We start from the raw sequence: 22610 nt of genomic DNA, 5'->3' as shown, positions 1-22610 counted from the left end.
AAGATACAGCAAAGGAGACTGAGGAGTGGTCAAACTTGTAGGAGAAGGACCAGGGGAGAGCAGTGCCACAAAAACTTAAGAGTGGATCCAGGAAGAGCTGGGATCAATGGTGTCAAAGGCTTCAGAAGTGTTGAGAAAGATGAAAATTGAGAAAATTGGGCAATTAAGAGATAACATAACTTTGGAGAGAACAGTTACTGTTGACTAGTGAGAGTAAAGTCAATTTGCAGAGGGTTTAGAGGGGAGGATATAGAGATACCCTTTGTAGATGACATTTGAAGTATTGGGGAGAGATATAGGCTAATAGATAGTAGGGATGAGGATTAAGTGAGGGATTTTTCAGGATCAGAGAGACATGAGCATGTTTGTAGGCAACAGGGAGGGAGCACTGTGAGTTTCTGAGCCTCCCAGAGTTTTTATATTTCTTCACTTTGAATTTCCTCCTCCTCCTTCTTCTTCCCCTTCCCTCCTAACCTCTCCATGTTTATAGAGAATGGTCCAGGACCCTGGAATGAAACATTCATAAGCTTTTGGTTTGTTTACCTGTGTTTGTGAGAGATTTCCTGGCAGAGCCCTTTTTTGTGTCTGAAGGTTTCCAGCTATTTTTTTTTTATGCAGTTAGGAGGTGGCACTTCCTATAATTTCTACTTCAATTTATATCTCTGCTGGAATACCTGGGAGATCTGGGCTCCACAGTGGCCTTTCACAGTACCATCTTAACCAAAGCCAACCACAGTTTGTTTCAACATTTCCCAATCAATGGGACATTTGTTTGGCCGCATTTTCACATTTTTGTTGCCATACTTGTAGTTGAGTTCTTCATGATGGAGGACTTTTTGATTCTTTGATTGATCTTAGCCATTTCACAGACTATTATGAGGGAGGAAAACACTTTTAGTGACATTCGGTGAATGCAGGGCAGGAACCTATTTTCAATCAATCAATATTATTAGGTGCCTACTATGTGCCAGCCACTGTGCTAAGTGCTGGATATACAAAAAGGGGGAAAAGACAGTTGCTGTTCTCAGGGAGCTGTTAGCTATTTGTTTATTTTACCAATTACATGTAATAACAAATTTCCACATAAGTTTTCTGAAGTTCTGTGATCCAAATTGTCTCCCTCCTTTCCCTCCCCCATCTCCAAAGCTGGCAAGCAATTTCCCCTGGGTTATACATATATTATCATGTAAAACATATTTCCATAGTATTCATTTTTCTAAGTGAATAATAATATGACACCAAAATCCCCAAACAAAAACCCAAACAAACAAGTGAAAAATTATATGCTTTCATTCACATTCTTCCTCTGGAGATGGATAGCATTCTTCATAATAAGTCTCTTGGAAGTGTCCTGGATCATTTTATGTTGAGTGTAACTAAATCAATCACAGTTGATCATTCCACAATATTGCTGTCACTGTGTACAACATTCTCTTGGTTCTGCTTATTTCTCTCTGCATCAGTTCCTAAAGAGCTTTCCAATTCTTTCCCAAATCATCCCATTCGTCATTTTATATAGCATAGTATTATTCCATCACCATTATATACCACAGTTTGTTCAGCCATTCCCGAGCTGATGGACATCCCCTTAATTTCTAAATCTTTGCCACCACGGAAAGATCAGCTAGAATATTTTTTATAAGAGTATGTCCTTTCAAGGAGCTGGTAACTATTGATGGAGACAACATGCAAACAAATCTTTACAAACAAATATTTTCAGCCTATGGTACTGCTCAGGGAAGTGAGATTTGTTTTTAACAGAGATGTTTTTCTGTAACGTTGTAACATGTTTCTCATGTACCCTAAGTGATTATACATGTATGTATATAATAATATACAAATAGTAATAATAATTGACTGGATCTGTTATTTTGTTGATGTAGGAAATTATCAGCTAAGGAACTCTGTATGAAGTGCAGACCAGCTACTGCTTGCTACCTGATGGTGTCAGAAAATTGGCTGGGGGAAATGAGATATTAAGTGATTTGTGCAAGGTCACACAACCAACATGTATCATGGGTGGGACTTGAACTCAGGTTTTCCTAATTTGGCAGCTATCTACTCTAATGTCATTTCTTGTTATTTTCATTTTCCTCATTCTTATATTCTATTTGATGGAGTTTAGATAGTCAAACTTCCCCCCATTCTTTTCCTCTTAATTCTAGTGTTTCCCTCTTTTGATATTTTCTGTTTATTCTCTACATAGCTTGATAGTACATAGTCCTTTGCATTTCATCTACCACATTAGACTATGAGCTCCTTTATAGAATGGACTGCCTTTCTTTTTTCTTTGTGCTTAGCATAATGCCTGGCACATAGTAGGAACTTATTAAATGCTTATTGGCTAACTTGAGGAACAAACTGGTATCCCACTCTTCATTCTTTTATATTTAATGTTTGTTGGACTGTTGCATGAGTAGACAAAATGACTGTCTTTTATAATTGAATAAAAGTATTGGGATGTAGTTCATCCTCTGCAGGTTCATGATTATTCTTAAAAAAAATGTCAATTTCTTTAAACCTTTACCTTCCATCTTATAATCAATACTGTTTATTAATTCCAAGGAAGAAGAGAAGTAAGGGCTAGGCAATGGGAGTTAAGGGCTACACAGCTAGGCAGTATCTGAGACCATATTTGAACCCAGGACCTCCTGTCTCTGGGCCTGGGTCTTTATCCCTTGACCTCTAGCTGCCCCCAGTTCATCATTCTTAAGCATTTTAGAAATGCTCCTTTTATGTGCAATCTGATCAAAAGAACTGAAAATCTATTCTAAGAATGTTGGTTCAGGACTGGCAAGTAGAAAATAAAGGAAAGTACTGCGTTCCTTTGCCTTCTGTAATGACACTAAAACTCTTTGTAAGATTCCCTCCAGGGCCTTTTCTGGTAGGTAACTTCCTTCCTTAGTTTTCTCCTTGATCACTGAGTATTTCGTAACCCCATAGAATACATGGGAAATATGCGTCCTAGTTGGCCCAACCTTAATTTAACTTACAAACTTGCCAATTTCATGTTAGCAAATCAGTTTGGATCTAGGAGTAATGGGCTGTATCATGCCTCAAAGCAGAAGCAATGACTTATGTTGATGTCACCCACTGGCTTTTTATGGAAATTATTAATAAATCAGTAATTCTATCTGCAGTGATGTTGTTGTGTTTATAAATATTTAATTTACCTGCAGGTGCCCACATTTTCTCTGTCTTTGCTGTTAACTCTGCTGACGTTGCTTTTCTTTTTGAAATGTTGGCTCGATGTATTAAGTTATCTTTCTTTCTTTTCCTTCCTTCCTTCCTTCCTTCCTTCCTTCCTTCCTTCCTTCCTTCCTTCCTTCCTTCCTTCCTTCCTTCCTTCCTTCCTTCCTTCCTTCCTTCCTTCCTTCCTTCCTTCCTTCCTTCCTTCCTTCCTTCCTTCCTTCCTTCCTTCCTTCCTTCCTTCCTTCCTTCCTTCCTTCCTTCCTTCTTTCTGTGATTTGTCTAGGGATTTTGAGAATTCTAGCTGAGAGAACATGGCATCTCTAACAATGATAAAAGATTAGTCCACCCTTGGAGGAAGACAGATTGAAACTTGGCAGTTATAACCTTGCATAAATGAAGACCTGTTGGTTGAATTTCCTACCTTAACCAAATTAATAACATTTAAGATCTGAGATAATTTCCAGTGATTTCTTTCCATGGGAAAACTTTTTTTTTGTTCTTGATATGGACATTATTTTTGGAAGTCAAGAACTTTGATTATTTTTGTGTAGCAGGTTGTAGGAAGTGGGTTTAAACAACAATAAAAAACAAATGACCCTCCCCTCAAAACTAGAAAATAATATTGAACAGGGAAGTCTGGAGACTTAGTCTTGGAGGGTGGATAATATTTGAGGGAGTTAAATATTAAATATGCTAAATTTTTTTTTATCCATGATCCAGTGTGAGCTGGTTGTTTATTCCTTGTTCCATTTCTTTTTCAGGAAATTGCAGCTTATTTAATAACGTTTGAAAAACATGAAGAATGGCTAACCACCTCCCCTAAGACAAGGTAATATCTCTGATATTGTCACTCTTTCAGATTTGTACAGTAAATGGACTGTTTTCCACTGATTACCTGACTTCACCAATCCATCCATTGAAGGGGCAATTGAAAAGCCTATGTCATGCTTGATAGCTTGTGACACTGAGGTCTCGTTAATTGACTTAATGAGTATTATATTGATTGGAATCAGATAGATTAAAAATAGAGGGCCAATGATCATACTGAGTTAAAAGTTTTAACCTGATAGTTATACTATTAATCATTTAATTATATCCTTTCCTTGGTTGGTTTGGAATGACTTAGATGATGGGAGTTGGGAAGTTGGAGGCATGTATTTAAGGAACTTCCACTTGTCACCAAGTGTTCACTAGTTTCTTTTTTCCCTTCCTTTCCTTTTTCCTTTCCTTTCCTTTCCTTTCTTTCCTTTCCTTTCCTTTCTTTTCTTTCCTTTCCTTTCCTTTCCTTTCCTTTCCTTTCCTTTCCTTTCCTTTCCTTTCCTTTCCTTTCCTTTCCTTTCCTTTCCTTTCCTTTCCTTTCCTTTCCTTTCCTTTCCTTTCCTTTCCTTTCCTTTCCTTTCCTTTCTTTCCTTTCCTTTCCTTTCCTTTCCTTTCCTTTCCTTTCCTTTCCTTTCCTTTCCTTTTCCCTTTCCTGTCCCTCTCCTCTCTCTCCCCACTTCAGTTCCCTTCCTTCCTTCCTTCCTTCCTTCCTTCCTTCCTTCCTTCCTTCCTTCCTTCCTTCCTTCCTTCTTCCTTCCTACTTCCTTTACTCCCTTCTCCTTCCTTCCTTTCTTCTTTCCTCCCTCCCTCCTTTCCCATGGTCACCTGTATCTCCCCTTGATTTGGAGATTGAAAGTTGCTTTTTTCATGTTGGGGTTTCAGTAATTGGTAACAAGAGATCCCCAAAGCAGACTTAATGGACAGGGCTACAGTTTATTATGCAGTAAATGTCCTCGATAACTGCCATAAATGTTTAACTTCTCTAGCCACTTGGGGATGGATGTAGTCGCTTAAAAGATTGCCAACCTGTTTCCCTTGGAGTGTAACTGACATTTTTTATTATGTTAAGAAAGCTGAAGTACATTTGTTTTAAGGGGCACCCCTCCCTCATGCCTAACTTGAAGCTTTTATTTTGGGTCTGTGACATTTGGGGGGCATTTAAAATAGGTGGCTACACTACTTTTAACTATAGCAACTTTTCTATTAGTTATAACAGGATTGTGTGTATATTAACTTAAGGATGTTAGTGTGACTGTGACTTACTTGATGTCTGTGCCTTGAGTTTAAATTTTAGGAGGCTGTATCCCCAGCCCCTCTTCTCTCTGATGGAGACAACAAAGTGTCTGTCAGTGTTCATTCTTCTATAAGCTTTCTGGCTTTGCGCGCGCGCACGTGTGTGTGTGTGTGTGTGTGTGTGTGTGTGTGTGTGTGTGTGTGTGTTATTGTTGTTCAGTCATTTCAGTGACACCTGACTCTTGTGACTTCATTTGGAGTTTTCTTGGCAAAGACACTGAAGTGGGTTTCCATTTCCTTCTCCATCTCATTTTACAGATGAGAAAACTGAGGTAAACAAATAAGTGCCTTGTCTAGGGTCACATAGCTAAGAAGTGTCTGAGGCTAGATTTGAACCCAGGAAGATGAATCTTCTTCACTCTTGGCCCAGCACTCTGCACTCTGGTGCCAGCTAGCTGCCTCTAGGAACTGTATTATTTGCCACTAATACATGGTATGGTATGACCTTGAGCAAATCACTTTTCTCTTTCCTCATTTGTAAAATGAGAAAGTCTTAGATATGTTCAGATATCAGATATCCCTTTTAGCCCTAAAATTCCTAAAATTTTGTAAGATCTTGGTATATCATTGAAATTGACTAGTGAGGGCAGAATTAAAATAGAGTGTCATGGAGCATTTGTATGGAGGCTTTGGGATCTTTTATTGATACTTAGTGGATGAATCAGGCAATTCAATTGGAGACATCCAAGGGAACCATGAGGTGGAATCAGGGACAACAAAAAGGAGGGTTTGTGTTCACTGCATAAATTTGTGGGGAGGAGGGAAACTGATAACTTAAAATTAGGACAGCCCTACTTTGGGGCTAAAACCAATAGGTCCACTGTGGGTATGGCTGGGCAGGAAAGCGATGTTACCAAAAAGAGTCACTCACAAAATTCTTCAGACTATAGTAGGAAGGAGGGAAGGAGTCCATGATGATTTTCTTCTTTTTTTCTTTTTTTAGACCCTTACCTTCAGTCTTAGAAACAATTCTATGTATAGGTTCCAAGGCAGAAGAGTGGTAAGGACTAGCGGTAGGGGTTAAGTAATTTGCCTAGAGTCACATAACTAGGAAGGGTCTGAGGTCACATTGGAACCTGGGACCTCTTGTCTCTGGGCCTGGCTCTCAAGCCACTGAGCCATCTAGCTATCTCAAGACCGTGATGATGTTCCAAGAGGCTACCTCTAACATCTGGCACATTTAGCACCAGGTTCTTATTAATTTGATAAGTACAGCTACTGAGTTCATCTTGCTTGTTTCTAATCATTTTTAAAACAACTTTGTTTAATGAACAAAAGTGGCTACACTCCCCCTCAACAAACACAGCTAATGGAATATCACATCAAATGTACTTATAGCTCAAGTTCTCTATCATATGATCACTCATGGAAAGTCTGTAGATTAGTTGGATAAATGGAGTTTATTCACTAACTTGCCCCCTTGCTATTCTGACTCTCTTTTGAAATGGGAACAGTGGAACAAGAAAGTAAGCTCCCTTTCCTGAAAAAGGATTGACCACAAACCTTTATCCCAGGTCCATGAGCTACTTCCTATTACTTGGATCCCCTGAGTCCATTTTTAGTCTATTCATTGGGGCAGCTCAGTATTTTGAGAAGGGCCAAGTGTTTTATGTGGAACGTTGGAGTCTTTATACCAATAAGCTTTCTACCTCAGATATCAGGAAGGAAGGAATTTTGGGGGTGTCAGGTACTCAAGAAACTGGAAATTTCTAGCTTGGATGCTTCTAGATATAGAAATTGCAGATATGGGGATTTTTCTAGAAAAAAAAGCATGAAAGGAAGAGGAATTGCATCTCTATCATAGACATCTTGTGGACAGAACAAATAATCATAGCATCCAACTTGGAAAGCTGGATCAAAACTCAAATGCCATCCAATCCATCCCCTATATTTTATGGATAAGAGAAACTGAAAAAAGACCCAAAGGATTTGACCTATTCTGCAAATTGGATTTCTTCTCAGTTTGAGCCATTTAAACACAAGTTGCCAATGCTTAGCTTAAAGCAGGGATTCACTAATAATACTCATTGAATCAAACTGAAAGATTAGTAGAAGTCACTCCTGGTTATATGCATCTTCCAGGACCCTAGCTAAAGACAGGGGTCACTATTAGATGACCAGAAACTTCTTAACTGTGGAACAACTGGTCCATCATGTCATGGCTAGAGATTGGATCAGATATTTCAGGACATAAGGATGTTGAGTCCCAGCAAGAGGAGTGAGTGCCACTTGTGGTCATATGTGATTTCCCCCCTTACCTTTTGGTGGTAGAATTGGGTCCACCAAGCATTCTGTTAAGTTCAAGGTAGCATGGGGCACCCCCCCCCCCCGTTGGAGGCATCAGTCACAGAAGAGGGTTTATGGAAAGTGTTCCCAGATTGCTTTTGTTTAGCTAGAGGCAGTGGGGTGAAGATAGCAAGCGTTTGCCTATTAGTATTACAATACTGTATTTACACCCGAAAGCGCCATGTCCCAAGAGGAGGAAAAGTTGCCTGGCTGTTCAAGGACCTTCCTAAATTAGTTGTTGGAGTTGAGGTTGGTAGATATTCCCCTCTCCCCTCCAAATATTGAAATTAATTGGTGCAGTCAACTGCTGAGTTCATACAAACAGGCCTCCTGGTATTTAGGAATTAATGACACCAATACCCTTTGGGAGAGAAATGTTCCACAACCTCTGTTGCCACTCTTGCTGCCACTACTCCTGCTAATTTCATTTTAGAAAATTAATAAAAATGAATTGCACCACTGACATTTATAGAGTTTCCTAATAAAATGATGCATTGTTCATGCAGAGGAATCCCTATTAAATTAATTGTTATAATCGGCTCACATATAGATGTTGCTATAGGAAGGAGCCACAGAATAGACCCACTGCTTATGTCTGGGACTTCCAAGTTCCTGGAGGTTATAAATAGAGCCCTTGCTGAGATGCTGGCCTAATTGCTCTGCTGGGCTTGGGAACTCAGTCTTACCTTTTTAATATAGGAATGAGGGGGTGTTAAAGATGGAGCTGGCTTCAGCACCACGAAGATCTATCTGGGTTCAAGACTCACTTCAGACACATACTGACTGTGTGACCCTAGGCAAGTCATTTAATTTCTCTGTATAAGGATAAAAAAACTACATAGTCCTTGCTGCTGAGGAGCTTACAGTCTGATAGGAGGAGCTATGATGTGCCTAAAGATAAATATGATATGAGGAAGAAAATGAAGGGTCAGAGAAGAGATCCAGACATTGTTCCAGAGAAATCTGTGGAAGAAAAGGTAATTCTAAGCTGTGATGAAGCCATTGTGTCTATTTCTACTGTGAGGCAGGACCATGCAATGCACACAGATTATAACTATTGGTATATAATAACAGGTATATAAGAATCATGTTATAATAACTGGCAAAGCACTTTACATTCAGCACCTCCTTCAGTCTTCGTAACAACCTCATGAGGTAGAACAGCTGTTATGAACTCCGTTTTATAGGTGAGGAAACTGAGGTTGATCAGTGTTCAGTGAATTGACCAAGGTTATATAGCTAGTGTCCAAGGCATGATTTGAACCCAAGTCTTCTCTTTACTCCAAACTGGTATTCTTTACATTTTGCCATGCTGACATGTTAGATAATAGATGAAGGATAAGAGCCCCATGATAGCTTCATGATAGTCTAAAAGGAGATATATGAATAGTGACATATAATGTTATATGTACATGCATACACATATATGTATATGTATATATAGGTGTATAGAAGCACAGACATATGTGTATATGTATACTTCAATCTATAGAGAAAGAGATTGTGAACTATTTGAAGGAAGATTTCATACCTATTATTTCTTGGATGTACACCCACTAATTGATTGACTTAGCATATTCTCTACACATAGCTAGCTTAATAAATCATTGTTAACTAGCTATCAGGAGGACTACATGTGTGTTTAAATAGAGGTTCTGAATGTACACATGGATTATAAAGTTCATCCTTTGGCAGTCCCTTCCCTTCCCTTCCCTTCCCTTCCCTTCCCTTCCCTTCCCTTCCCTTCCCTTCCCTTCCCTTCCCTTCCCTTCCCTTCCCTTCCCTTCCCTTCCCTTCCCTTCCCTTCCCTTCCCTTCCCTTCCCTTCCCTTCCCTTCCCTTCCCTTCCCTTCCCTTCCCTTCCCTTCCCTTCCCTTCCCTTCCCTTCCCTCCCCTCCCCTCCCCTCCCCTCCCCTCCCCTCCCTTCCTTCCTCCCTCCCTTCCTTCCTCCCTTCCATGTCCTTCCTTCCTTCCTTCCTTCCTTCCTTCCTTCCTTCCTTCCTTCCTTCCTTCCTTCCTTCCTTCCTTCCTTCCTTCCTTCCTTCCTTCCTTCCTTCCTTCCTTCCTTCCTTCCTTCCTTCCTTCCTTCCTTCCTTTCTTCCTTCCTTCCTTCCTTCCTTCCTTCCTTCCTTCCTTCCTTCCTTCCTTCCTTCCTTCCTTCCTTCCTTCCTTCCTTCCTTCCTTCCTTCCTTCCTTCCTTCCTTCCTTCCTTCCTTCCTTCCTTCCTTCCTTCCTTCCTTCCTTCCTTCCTTCCTCCCTCCCTCCCTCCCTCCCTCCCTCCCTCCCTCCCTCCCTCCCTCCCTCCCTCCCTCCTTCCTTCCTTCCTTCCTTCCTTCCTTCCTTCCTTCCTTCCTTCCTTCCTTCCTTCCTTCCTTCCTTCCTTCCTTCCTTCCTTCCTTCCTTCCTTCCCTTTTTCTCCTTCTTATACTTTTTTCCCTTCTCTTCCCCCTCTCCTTTTTCCTCTCTTTCCCTCATCTCTTCCTAGCCTTCTTTCTCATTTGTTATTTAATCAGTATAGAGAGCTCCTGGTGAGATATTTCCTTTAACAATGAAGATTGGCACCTTATATACGGCTTATAGTGTTAGAGAGCTGCCAGAAACACAAAGAGGAGGAAGAATGACTTTCACACAGCTAGAATATGCCAGAGGTGCAACTTGACCCTAGGTCAGTGATGGTGAACTTCTAGAGACTGTGTGCCATTCCCTATCCCCCCAAGAAACCATTTGCCATGCCCTGTCCCACCCTATTGAGTACAGAGCTTCCGTCCCCTTTACCCCACATAGTGGAGGGAGGAAGGGTTCCCATTGGGCTGCTGGGTAAAGGGGTAGGTGATGTGAAAAAATGTCATAAGATACAGTGGAGAGGGGGAAGGGAACAGCTCTGCCGGAGTCCTTCTGCCTTTCTAGTAATGAACTCTGGGCAGGAGGAGGGGCAGCATGCATGCCCACAGAGAGTGTTCTGAGTGCCATCTTTGGCACATGTGCTATAGGCTCACCATCACTGCCCTAGATCTTCCTGCTTGAAAGTCCAGTCTTCTATCTTCTATTATAGGAAACCTCTCTTTCTGGCAGTTTCAAAGTAAGATTTTGTTATTATTACATTGGAGGGTTGGACTAGATAATCTCTCACTCAATTTGACAAACTTTTATTAAGAGCCTACTATGTGTTAGAGATAGTGCTGGGTAGGGAGTGACACAAAAACAAAAGTGAAATGGTTCCTTGCCATTCTCGGAACTCAGAAACCTTATAATCCAGGGGAGGAAGAGAAGAGAGGAGTTTCATGATGTTCACAGATAAATAAATAGAATGTATCTACAAAGAAATACAAAGTAGTTTTAAGACCAAGAGAATACAAATAGCTGAGAGTGGGTGGAAAAATCAGGAAAGACCTTCCTTAGAAGCCAGCAGCTGAGCTATGCTCTGATGGAAGAGAGGGATTCTAAGGAGGGTGAGATGAAGAGGGAATTCAGTTTAGACATTGAGACAGCCTGCACCAAAGCACATTCTATGGAGAGATGGACTTTCATATACAGGAAAAAACTAGTGGGCCAATTTGATTTTAATATAACCTAAGCATCCCTATAGCACTCTACTTTCCATATCCTCCATGAAAACAAAATTCTTCTATCTGATCCCTGTTGACTAGGGAGAAAATAAAATAAAATTATATAATTCTAGGGGGAAAGAGACACTGATGACCCCATTGGGAGTGATTTCTGTCTTCTTATTCCCATTTGGGGAGCACTGCTTTGGTAATAAGATTTCATTTGGGCCTAGGTATCCCCAGATCACCCATATTCAAATGAAACTTTACTCTTACAGTGCTGAGGTCTGACCTAATGATGAATCCAAAGTTAGAGTCGAGGAATATTTCACATCAGAAGTTCTGTTAATATTAGACAAGAAGAGGCTAGATCATGTTATCAAATGTCTAATGAATGAATTTGTAGAGGATCTTCCCCTTGAAGAACTAATGTTCCTCTAGTGCACATTAACTCCTTTTTGGTCAATGGGCAGTCAAACTATTAACTAGCCATCAGAAAGGGGGCAAATAAAGACCAAAATGAAGAGGAGGGAATAACTAGGAGGACTTGGGTCTCCAAGGAATATGAATCTCTCCAACTTTTCAAGGCTAATTCTTCACCTATGCTCTTGATATCATCTCTTCCTGGTTGCTCTAACAACTTGGACTTTCTGCTGCTCCCTTTCTCTTACATCTTTAATATTCTCCTCTCTATAGGTATAGTTAAATCATAGCCTATGAATGAAGACAGTAATTTTCAGAACTTAACTAGGGTGGCGACTATGTGAGTAGGGAGGAGGGGATGGACCTGAGAAATGTGGTAGTGCTACAAATGGTAAGATTTAGCAACTGATTGAGCATTTGAGGTGAGAGAAGAGGAGGAAAGGGTGACTCCAGGGTTGTGAATTTGGAAAAAGAGGAAAAACAATTAGATAAGTGGGTTTTGGATGAAAGAGAATGATTTCCGTTTGGGACATGTTGAGTTTTAACTTCCTATAGGATAAGGATATGCCTGTTTGAAATGCTCAAAAGAAAGTTGGAGAGGTGGGAAAAGGACTCAGAAGAGATACAAGCTGCTGAAATCTACAAGTGGGTGTCATTAGCTTAGAGGTAATAACTGAACCCACAGGAGCTAATGAAGTCAGCCACAAAAGGGAGTATAGGCAAGAAGGTCCAGGATGCAGTCTTGGTGAACACTCACATTTAAGGGGTATGTTTTAAAAGATGACTCAGAGCAAGGATCCAAGGTACTTTGTAAGTCCCAGGAGTGGTCAGACTTGTGACATTAAAACCAGAGAGGAGAGAGTGTCCAAGAGGAGAGGGTGATCAAAAGGGAAATATACTGGAGAGAAGTCAAGGGGGTGAGACTTGAAAAAAGGCTGGATCTGGCAAAGAGGGTCTTGGTGACTTTAGAAAGAGCAGACCTTATTGATTGGTGAGGTTAGAGGTGAGAGAGTTGACAAAGGAGAACAGCAGTCAATGAGAATAACCCCTTGAAGTTCTATGTCCTATAATTTTCTCAGTGAGAAGTTCCTCAAAGGCACAGGTCATATTTTACACTTAAAAAAATCCTTCACAGTGCCTAAAACAGTGCTGTGCACACAGTAGGTGTTTGGGGTATCAGATGGTCTTTGAATGGATCTGCCACTTAATGCCTATATATGAACTTACAATTGCCCTTTGCTTCCTCTATTCCTCAATTTCCTCATGTGTGATACGAGGAAATTAAAATGAACCTCTAAAGTCTTTTCCTGCTGGCATTCTATTGAGGGTGGAGGTGACTAGAAAACATATACAAAGTAATTTCAAGAAGGAGATAGTACTAATCACTGAGAAGAATCAGAAAAAGTCCTATGTGGGGAGCATCACTCAATTGCGTTAAGGTTCTCCTAGGCAGGGATGAGGAGGAAGAAAGAGCAAAAGTCAACAGGATTACCCGTCAGGTCTCTGCCATCCAAAGCCCTGTAGTGGAATGGGCAGGTGGGTGCCACTTCCCTGGGAGAGAAGCCACTGTTGGAAACAGATTCAGCTCTCACAGTCCACCTCCTTTTTGGAATGCCCAGAAAAGCACACGTGAACGGCAATGGATCACCCCACATTTATCTAACACACAAGACGTAAATCCCCAAGGTAAATGGCATCCCATTACTTACTCCTCTACCCTTCCCCACCTCAAAAAAAATCTGCCTATTGGGATAATTACTACTGTGCACAAGACATTTCTGAGTGACTTGTCTTTCTAGACGAGATCGACAGAGCTGCAGAGTTGAACTGCGCAATTCAACCAGAGATCTTGTTTTAGTGATTTATTATTAATCTTTTTTTTTGAAAGTTGGCTTCCCTGAGTTATTTCAGTAGATATTCCTGAAAAGTCTGTGTGGGAGCAGGGGACTGCAGTCACAGAGGTAGATAATTCCGGTAGCTGAGAGGGCGAATCACTATCGAAATTGGGTCAGTCCCTACTGCAATGTGGTGACCTTTGCATTGTGCTGAGTTGGGGACCTGCTATCAAATTAACATAATAGCATGTCATGTTACATACATTTCAGCACTGGGATGATATAGTGGGCAAATTCTTGACAAGGTAGGAAACCTATCCTGTTAACCAACCAAGGAGTAAATGTGCTTTGTGCCCTCTGCCTTTTGTGAGCTTTTTACCCTGCCCAGAGGCCACTGTCTCAGGTTTCAAGGAGTTCTCCAACTAGGCTGGAACTTCCCCAGAGGGCATTCAGGCATCAGCCCACTAGTCCCCAGGGGAGCATCTCACTGTGCACTTTTCTGTAGAGGGATAAGGGAGTCGCTAAGGTTTGGATCCTGGGAATGACATGTACAACAGGCTGGTCCTTTGGTAAAATATCCACTAGTCTATCACATCTAAGCCCATGTCCCTACTCAGATCATGTCATCTGGATTTGTTAGCTGGGGGCTTTTTTTGTTCAGTGACATCATGCCTGTGGGCTCATCGTCTTTAATTATAAAATCCTGAAATGTCAGTGCTGAAAGGGACCACAACACATAAAATTTCAGGAGCTGAAGGAATTATAGAACACAGAACTCTTTTAGAATATAGAATGTCAAAATTGGAAGGAACTAGAGAGAACTCAGAACTCTATTAGAATATAGAATGTCAAGACTGGAAGGAAGTAGAGAGAACTTATAACTCTTTTTAGAATATAGAATGTCAAGACTGGAAGGAAGTAGAGAGAACTCAGAACTCTATTAGAATATAGAATGTCAAGACTGGAAGGAACTAGAGAGAACTTGTAACTCTTTTTAGAATATAGAATGTCAAGACTGGAAGGAAGTAGAGAGAACTCAGAACTCTATTAGAATATAGAATGTCAAGACTGGAAGGAAGTAGAGAGAACTCAGAACTCTATTATAATATAGAATGTCAAGACTGGAAGGAACTAGAGAGAACTTGTAACTCTTTTTAGAATATAGAATGTCAAGACTGGAAGGAAGTAGAGAGAACTCAGAACTCTATTAGAATATATAATGTCAAGACTGGAAGGAACTAGAGAGAACTTGTAACTCTTTTTAGAATATAGAATGTCAAGACTGGAAGGAAGTAGAGAGAACTCAGAACTCTATTAGAATATAGAATATCAGGTCTGGAAGTAACTAGAGAACTCAGAACTCTTAGAATATAGAATGTCATGTCTGGAAGGAATTAGAGAGAACTCAGAACTCTTAGAATATAGAATGTCAATACTGGAAGGAAGTAGAGAGAACTCAGAACTCTTAGAATATAGAATGCCAATACTGGAAGGAACTAGAGAGAACTCAGAACTCTTAGAATATAGGATGTCAATACTGGAAGGAACTAGAGAGAACTCAGAACTCTTTTAGAATATAGAATGTCAGTGGGGCAGCTGTATAGCTCAGTGGATTGAGAGACAGGCCTAGAGATGGGAGGTCCTGGGTTCAAATCTAGCCTCAGACATGTCCCAGCTGTGTGACCTTGGGCAAGTCACTTGACCCCATTGCCTAGCCCTTACCACTCTTCACACAGTAACCAAGCTTTTAACCATTTGTAGCTGAATTTGAATTTGAGTCTTCCTGGCTCTGATTCACTACCTTTGCTCAGAAATCAACTGAGGGTGTTTGTGAGTGTATAGGAAGGGAATAAAAAGAAAAAAAAAGGTAAGGAGGCTCTTTGTAGAGCCTGCCTTCTCCCAGAGTGGATTCCCAAGTTTGCTAAAGCTCTGGGGCTCCACCACAGGGAGCCTCTTCTCTCAATTCTCTAATGACTGTGGTCTCTCTCCTTTGACTGCTGGGTGATAAATACTCAGCTTGGCCAGGGGCTCTACTTGTCAGGTTACCGTTAATGCAAGTTTGCCTGAGGAGGGGGCCACCCTGATTGGAGAATCCTCATCTCCAAGTGTCACTTTCTGCTTTTTTCCAAGCAGGACAACGGGGCAGTGATGAATATTTCTGAGAATAACAAAGCCCTCTGGTGCTGTGCTCTCACAATTCAATAGGCATCTACGTAGCCTGTCAGGGTCTCTTGGTAGTAATTTTGTTTTACTTACCCTATGTCTAGAGAGGCAGGCTGGTGTATTGGATGTAGAACTGGCCTGGAAGGTTCAAGTTCCAATGCTGGGTGACCCCCAGCAAGTCCCTTTGCCTTGATTGCTCAGTCTAAAACCATCAATTGCAAAGGAGGTACAAACCTGCACTGGGAGAGAGGATTTCCTTGCCTGGGAGATTCCTATACTAATGAAATCACAGGTCTGGTCCTTTTCCCTACCTCATGGGTTATTCTTATGTAAAGGTGGAATTGAAACAAATTTTGAAAAAATATTGATTTTTCTTAGTGCCTAATTTCCTCCCTCTATCTCTTCTAGAGAGTCATCCCTTATAATGAATATTATTTTTAAAAAGAGAGAAAAGAAAAAGAGGAAGAAGAGAAAAAAATTAGGGAAATGGATGCATTGCAAACATCTGGCATCATTTGTAATGTTCTATGCCCATAGATTCCTACTTCTGAGAAGGAATAGAAATAGATGAAAGATAGAATTTCATCTATGCTCTTTGTTTTGTTCTCAGAGTAATTTTCTATCCATATTTCTCCATTGAACCCTCCTTTATAATGCAGAAAAATGAAGCAAAACCAACAAAAATGATGCTTTCTGCCACTGTATATAACATTCCATATCCATAGTCCTCCACCTTTTACTGAGAGAAAGAGAAAGGGCTTTATCATGGGTTCTCCAAAGCAAGGACTGGTCTCCCTTGGTTGATTCTTGGTTTTCTCTCCTGAGCTGGGAAAAGCCGCCTTTTTAGATTTCTCTGTCCAGACGTTGCCATCCCCAGTGCTTCCCCAGGAATCGTTTCCGACCTCATGAATTCAGGCTGGCTATGGAGAATGAGATCTAGCAAATTTGCATAGCAAAATTAGAAGTGGCTAATGTATGTTCCTGGAGTAAACTGCTCTTTGTAACTCATAATTTTCTTTGTAATGGGAAATTGCTAGATCAGCTGCTTTGGATTCCCCCCTATTCTCATTAAGCAACACCATCATATCCATGGTTCCTACCATAAAGATTTCTATATGCTATTCTTGTATTTCCCATAGTACACCTGTGATGGGGACTTTTCCCCTTTTACATTAAAAGAAAATGGGAAAAGAATATGTTTCATGCTTCTGACTTTGCTATATATATCCTTTGTTCACATTTCCTTTTGATTGTGTATCTATCCATCTATCTATCTATCTATCTATCTATCTATCTATCTATCTATCTGTCTGTCTGTCTGTCTGTCTGTCTGTCTGTCTGTCTGTCTATCTATCTATGCATCTATGTATCTATCTTTCTATCCATCCTTCTGTCTGTCTGTCTGTCTGTCCGTCTATCTATCTACCTATCTATCTATCTATCTATCTATCTATCTATCTATCTATCTATCTATCTATCTATCTATCTATGCATCCATGTATCTATCTTTCTATCCATCCTTCTGTCTATCTATTTATCTCTCTCTTTCTCTGTCTGTCTGTCTGTCTATCAATCTGTCTATCTTTATTTCTTGCTCATTGTTCTCTTTCTCAAGATGAAAGCCCCTGGAATAAGCTGGAACATCCTTCCTCCCCTGCCCCACTAATTGTCAAACCAAAGACCACCATTGATCCAACCCCCTTCCCTCCAAACCGGCTGGGCTAGAAAGAAGGTGGAGATCAGTTATTCTGTGAAAAAGCAAGTAACTTGGGCTAGAAGCAGAGGCACAGGTCAGGACTGGGTAGGCAGTCCCAGAGAAATGTTACAGGGCTCTGTGTCTTGGCTGTTCTGAGCACTAAACACTGCATCTCTTTGGGCTTGGCTGGGGACTGGGCTCCTTTCTCAAAGCAGCAGAGACCTGGATTGCATGCAGGAGACCTGGTTTGGGAATCACTTTTCTCTTGATTAAAATATCGCCAGGCTTGTCGTTTTTCTCGCCCTTCTTTCCAGCTTTTCAGCCTCAGGACCTTGGGAAATAAGATTTGTGTTAGAAATGAGGCGTTGGTGCCCAGGCTGAGGGTGTCCAGGGGAGCTGGCCCCAGCTTGAAAAGATGGAGAGCAGCAGGGACACAGAATGAAATTATTGCTAAGACAGAGCTTGCATGTAATGATTTAAAAATGAAAGTAAATGTGGAGTTATTGTTCTTTCCTGCGAGGGCTGCCTACCAAGTGAAATTTACCTTCTGTATATCTCTTTATATGAAATACCCTGAGGTTCTATTACCTCCATTACCATGGCATCAAGTTTACTCATTTAATCCTCCCCCACCCTTCTACCACCTCCCAAAGTCATGAGATGCTAAAGTTGTAACTGAATTGTCCTTATCCAGTATAACTTGTAGGAAGGAAGGAAGGAGGGAAAGAAGGAAGGAAGAAGGGAGGGAAAGAAGGAAGGAGGGAAGGAAGGAAGGAAATACAGATTTATTAAGTACCTCTGATGTGTCAGGTACTGGGCTAAGTATTTTATAATTATCTCATTTTTATCTTCTTGATAACCCTGGGTAGTATTGCTATTATTATCCCTATTTTACATCTGAGATTGAAGTAAACAGAAATTAAGGACTTAACCTAGGATTGCATATTTATTAAGAACCTGAGAGAATTTGAATACAAGTCTTCTTTGCTCTAAGCTCAGTGCTTTGTGCCCTTTGGTACCACCTAGCTGCCATTTGTAGCAAGTAAAGCTTTGGACTTGCATGTAGAAAGCTTTGGATTCCAATCCCATTTACTAATTGTGTGATGCTGTGAAAGTCAATTAATCTCTCTGGGCTTCAGTTTCCTCATCTTTAAAGTGGGAAGTCAGACTCAGTGATGCCTTTGGCCCCTTCCATCTTTAACTCTATGGTCTTCTAAAAATGTATTGTGCATCAAACCCAACAGAGGATCATCGAGTCTTTACTTATAAACAGGGATATTCTGGGATTTGCTCCAATGACTCTTGAGAGCTACATATTAATTTTTTAGTGGGGTAGCATTTACCTTGATTTATTATTTTGTGGATTGTGTTGATTTAAGAAAGAGATGTAGAAAATGAAAATGATGTGGATTCATTTAAAAGTATGTTTTGAGTTCCTTCCTTCCCTTCTTATCTCTACTTGTAAACTGTCAGTGACAGGGAACCTTTTTCCTCCTGAGGCAACTTATTCCACTTTGGGACAGATCAAGTTCTTTGGACTTTTTTGCCCTGATTTATCCATTTATTTGCTCATTCATTCATTTAACCAGCATGTTTTAAACATTTACTATGTATCACACACTATATTAAGTGCTGGGATGGGGATGAAGGGAATAAACATTTATTATATATATACTATGTGCCAGGCACTATGCTAAGTGCTTTACAAATATTATATAATTTGAGATTCTTTTGGATATAGTTTTCTCGCTATCCTCAAGGAGTTTAAATTTTATGAGGTAAGTAGGTGGGAGGAGGATAATATGTACAGCTATATAAGGAACAATAAAATATATACACAGTAAATAGAAAGGTGGCACAGTGGATAGAGTGCCAGACTTGGATGAAGGAAGATGAGTTCAAATTTAGCCCAAGACACTAATTGTATGACCCTGGGCAAGTCACTTAGCCCTATTGGCCTCAGTTTTGTCATCTGTGAAATGAGTTGCAGAAGGAAATGACAAACCACTCTTTTATTTGCCAAGAAAATCCCAAATAGGGTCATGAAGAGTCAAGAATGACTGAAATGATTGCACAACAATAGATCCTGGACAAGTCACTTGGTCCTATTGGTCCTCAGTTTTCTCATCTATAAAATGAGCTAGAGAAGGAAAGGGCAAACCATTCCAGTATCTTCTCCAAGAAAATCCCAGATATGGTCATAGAGAATTGGACATGATTGAAAAATGACTGAACAACAACAACAATCTTAGACATCTACTGTGTGCCAGGTACTGAGTTAGATACTGGGAATGTAAAGACAGAAATGAAACTGGTCTTAAGGAGCCTCTATTTTATTGGAGGAGACAAGTAATATGCAAAGTAAACCCAAGACCATTTGGTGGGTAGGATGTGAGAAACTAGAGGAAATCAGGAAAAGTTTCAGGTAGAAAGTGGCGTTGAGATGGAGGTACGGGTGAGATGGAGGTAAGGATGGAGAGCATTCCAGGCACGGGGGAAACCCTAGGCAGAGACATGAAGATGCCTGGCGCCATGTTATTTCACAATCTATAGCAAGGACCAGAAAGACTAGCCTGTATTGGAGAATATGCAAAGGGGATGAGTGTCTAATCAAACTTGGAAAGGAAGGTTGGGGTCACTCTGTGAAGGGCTTTAAAACTAAAACAGAGAAATTTCTATTATGGTCCTAGAGGTGATAGAGAGTCATTGGAATTCATTGAGTAGGGGAATGTAGGAAAGTTACTTTAGCAGTTGAGAGGAAGGTGGATTAAAGAAGGGAGAATCTTGAGCATGTCATACCAATTAGGGGACTATTGGAATCGTCTGGATGAGAGATTGTTGTTGGTCAGTCATGTCTGACTCTTCATGACCCCATCTGGGGTTTTTCTTGACAGAGATACTGGAGTGGTTTGCCATTTCCTTCTCCAGCTCATTTTACTGATAAGGAAACTGAGGCAAAGAGGGTTAAGTGACTTGCCCAGGGTCTCATAGCTACTATGTGTTTGAAGCCAGATTTGAATGCAGGAAGATGAGTCTTCTTGACGCCCAGCCCTGGATTTGCTTTCCTATCATACAGTAAATGGATAAAAAAAAGGCAGAGCCTTTCCTGTTCATGCTCTGATAGGGAGACTTTTACTCATTAACCATGCTCTGAAGTTGGCTTACTCAGACTTCACCAGCCAGCAAAACCCTATGGACGATTGAAGGGTGGGATTCCCGTTGGCCATTCTCTGCTCCCTCCGCTCCCCCCCTTCAGTTCTGTACATATTTACCCAGTTACATTTTCCTTGAGAACTGGAATTCTCTCACCTTTGTCTTTGCATCTCCAGGGCTGTACACAGTGCCTGGCACAGAGTAAATGCTTAATAAAAATGATTATAGAATTAAATTGCAGAAATCCACTATCAAAATAATTGCTAAACTATGCATCCAGCTTTGCCTATGGCCTGAATGCTAAAGTGAAAGGAAATCTCTTTGTTCTTGTTATATATTTCTCTTTTACCGATGCCAAGCAGGTATTGGGGGATGCTTTCCCAGGATGCTGTAAGAGGATTCCAGTTAAACACGCACACGCACAAACACACCCCACCAGAGATGCCCTGATGTGTACAAATCACTTGTGTCTTGGCCAATGCCAACTTCTGTCTTAGCTCGGTGTCTTCATTTCAGCGGCCCCCACTCCAGAGGGGCTGCAAGGAGAGACATAAGAGTTTTGCAGTTTATTAATTTTGCATTTAATAATTAATAGTAAAGTTAATTGATGAATTATTCAATTTTCAGGTAAAATAGGATAATAAATATTCATAACTTATTTTATTAAGGGAATTTCCATTTCCTATGTCATTAAAGCTAGATTAACGAAGGTTGGTTTTAAATGAAGATGGAAAACAATTGTGCTTCAGAATTAATTTACAGTGTTAAGGTCATCGCCTTGTGAGTTCACCCTTTGCCAGGAAGTTAGGGCTCCATTGCTTGGGTGGGTTTATGAGCTCACAAAAATAACTTTGCTATTAGGGTTTTTATAAGTTCTAGCAGTCCATCTACATCTCTTTTGCCCCTTCCAAGTTTTTAAGAACCAACAGAGTGGTGGCAGTTTTAGCCTAAATTGTAGGATCTCTGTCCTTAATTATCTACTTTGAGGATTATCTGTGGCAGTTTTTTAAAACCTTCCCTTCTGCCTTAGAATCAATACTGTGTATTAGTTCCAAGGCAGAGGAGTAGTAAGGGCTGGACAATGAGGATTAAATGACTTGTCCAGGGTCACACAGCTAGGTAAGTGCCTAATGCTAGATTTGAACCCAGGCCCTTCCAACTCTAGACCTGGGACTCTAGCCATTTAGCCACCTAGTTGTTTTTTTTTTTTACTAGGAACTTATTTTTCTCTTTTCCCACTATGCATTTGGTTCTTTGTAAAAATTTGGTGAAGATGTTATACCTGCCCCATTATCCTTGGATATAGATTTGGAAGGTTGTTGATAGATGAGATAATCTAATTTAATTTTCCAAATGTGGAAACTGACTAGTTCCTCTAAACCTTGCAAAATAAGGTCATTATTTTGGTCCAGACCTGAGATTTCATTGGTGCCATTTATAGCTTTTCAGTCTAAGGTTAAGTGGATGGCTGGGGGTCCATCACAGGAGAGATGAGAACCCAAGTGTTCCTGGCTTTAAGGCCAGCTCTCTATTGGTCAGTGTATACGTGAGTCAATCAATATTTATTGAGCAGGTACTACGCTAAGCAACAACATGGTGTTCACCTCTCTGCTATAATAATAATGACAACAATAATCTTATTTCATTAACTATTAGAGTCAGAAGGAATCAGCAAGATCATGTAGTATATAATTCTTTCACACAATAGAGAAGGAAACTGAGCTAGAGGCCAAGACTCCAGATATTTAATTCTGGACTCCCTCTGTGCCAATATCCTAGAGAAAGGGGAAAAGGGGACCCTCAAGAGAAGAAACTCCCTCAAACAATGTAGGTTGGCTCCTTCTTGGCAACTTAGAGTTACCTAGAACATTGAGAAGTTAATGAACTTATCCCAGGATACACAGCTTGTATGTATATGAACAAGACTTGAACCCCAAACCTCCTGGTTTTGAGACCAGCTATCCACTGCAATGTTTTGCTTATTTTTAACCCTTTCAATTAAATAAATAAGTAAATAAATATTCACCCCTCCCCACCAGTAAAGTGACCCATTGGTGAACATTTATAACCTTATGGAGGAAATGAGAATATGTAAAGGAGAGAGCCTCAAGACCATCTTCTTAGAGAATCAGTTGAGGGAATTGGTGATGTTTATCTAGAAGTGAAGCTTCAGAGGAGCCATGATGATGGACTCCAAGTGTCTGAA

At 40.5% G+C, this 22610-nt stretch overlaps 1 protein-coding gene across 19 annotated transcripts in view; it reads left to right on the top strand.

Annotated features, from left to right (window-relative positions):
- CAMTA1 (calmodulin binding transcription activator 1) overlaps positions 1-22610 on the top strand; it is a 1356239-nt gene that overhangs the window by 414870 nt on the left and 918759 nt on the right. For all 19 annotated transcript variants that reach the window (XM_056795879.1, XM_056795869.1, XM_056795868.1 and 16 more), the window contains one exon: positions 3954-4021. In XM_056795879.1, the coding sequence (XP_056651857.1) occupies positions 3954-4021 (68 nt within the window). The remainder of the gene's footprint in view (positions 1-3953; positions 4022-22610) is intronic.

The sequence above is a fragment of the Monodelphis domestica genome, chromosome 4 (genome assembly GCF_027887165.1).
Source record: "Monodelphis domestica isolate mMonDom1 chromosome 4, mMonDom1.pri, whole genome shotgun sequence".
Classification (NCBI taxonomy): domain Eukaryota; kingdom Metazoa; phylum Chordata; class Mammalia; order Didelphimorphia; family Didelphidae; genus Monodelphis; species Monodelphis domestica.
The sequence above is the reverse complement of the archived record's forward strand: the minus strand, read 5'-3'. Positions and strand labels throughout refer to the sequence as shown.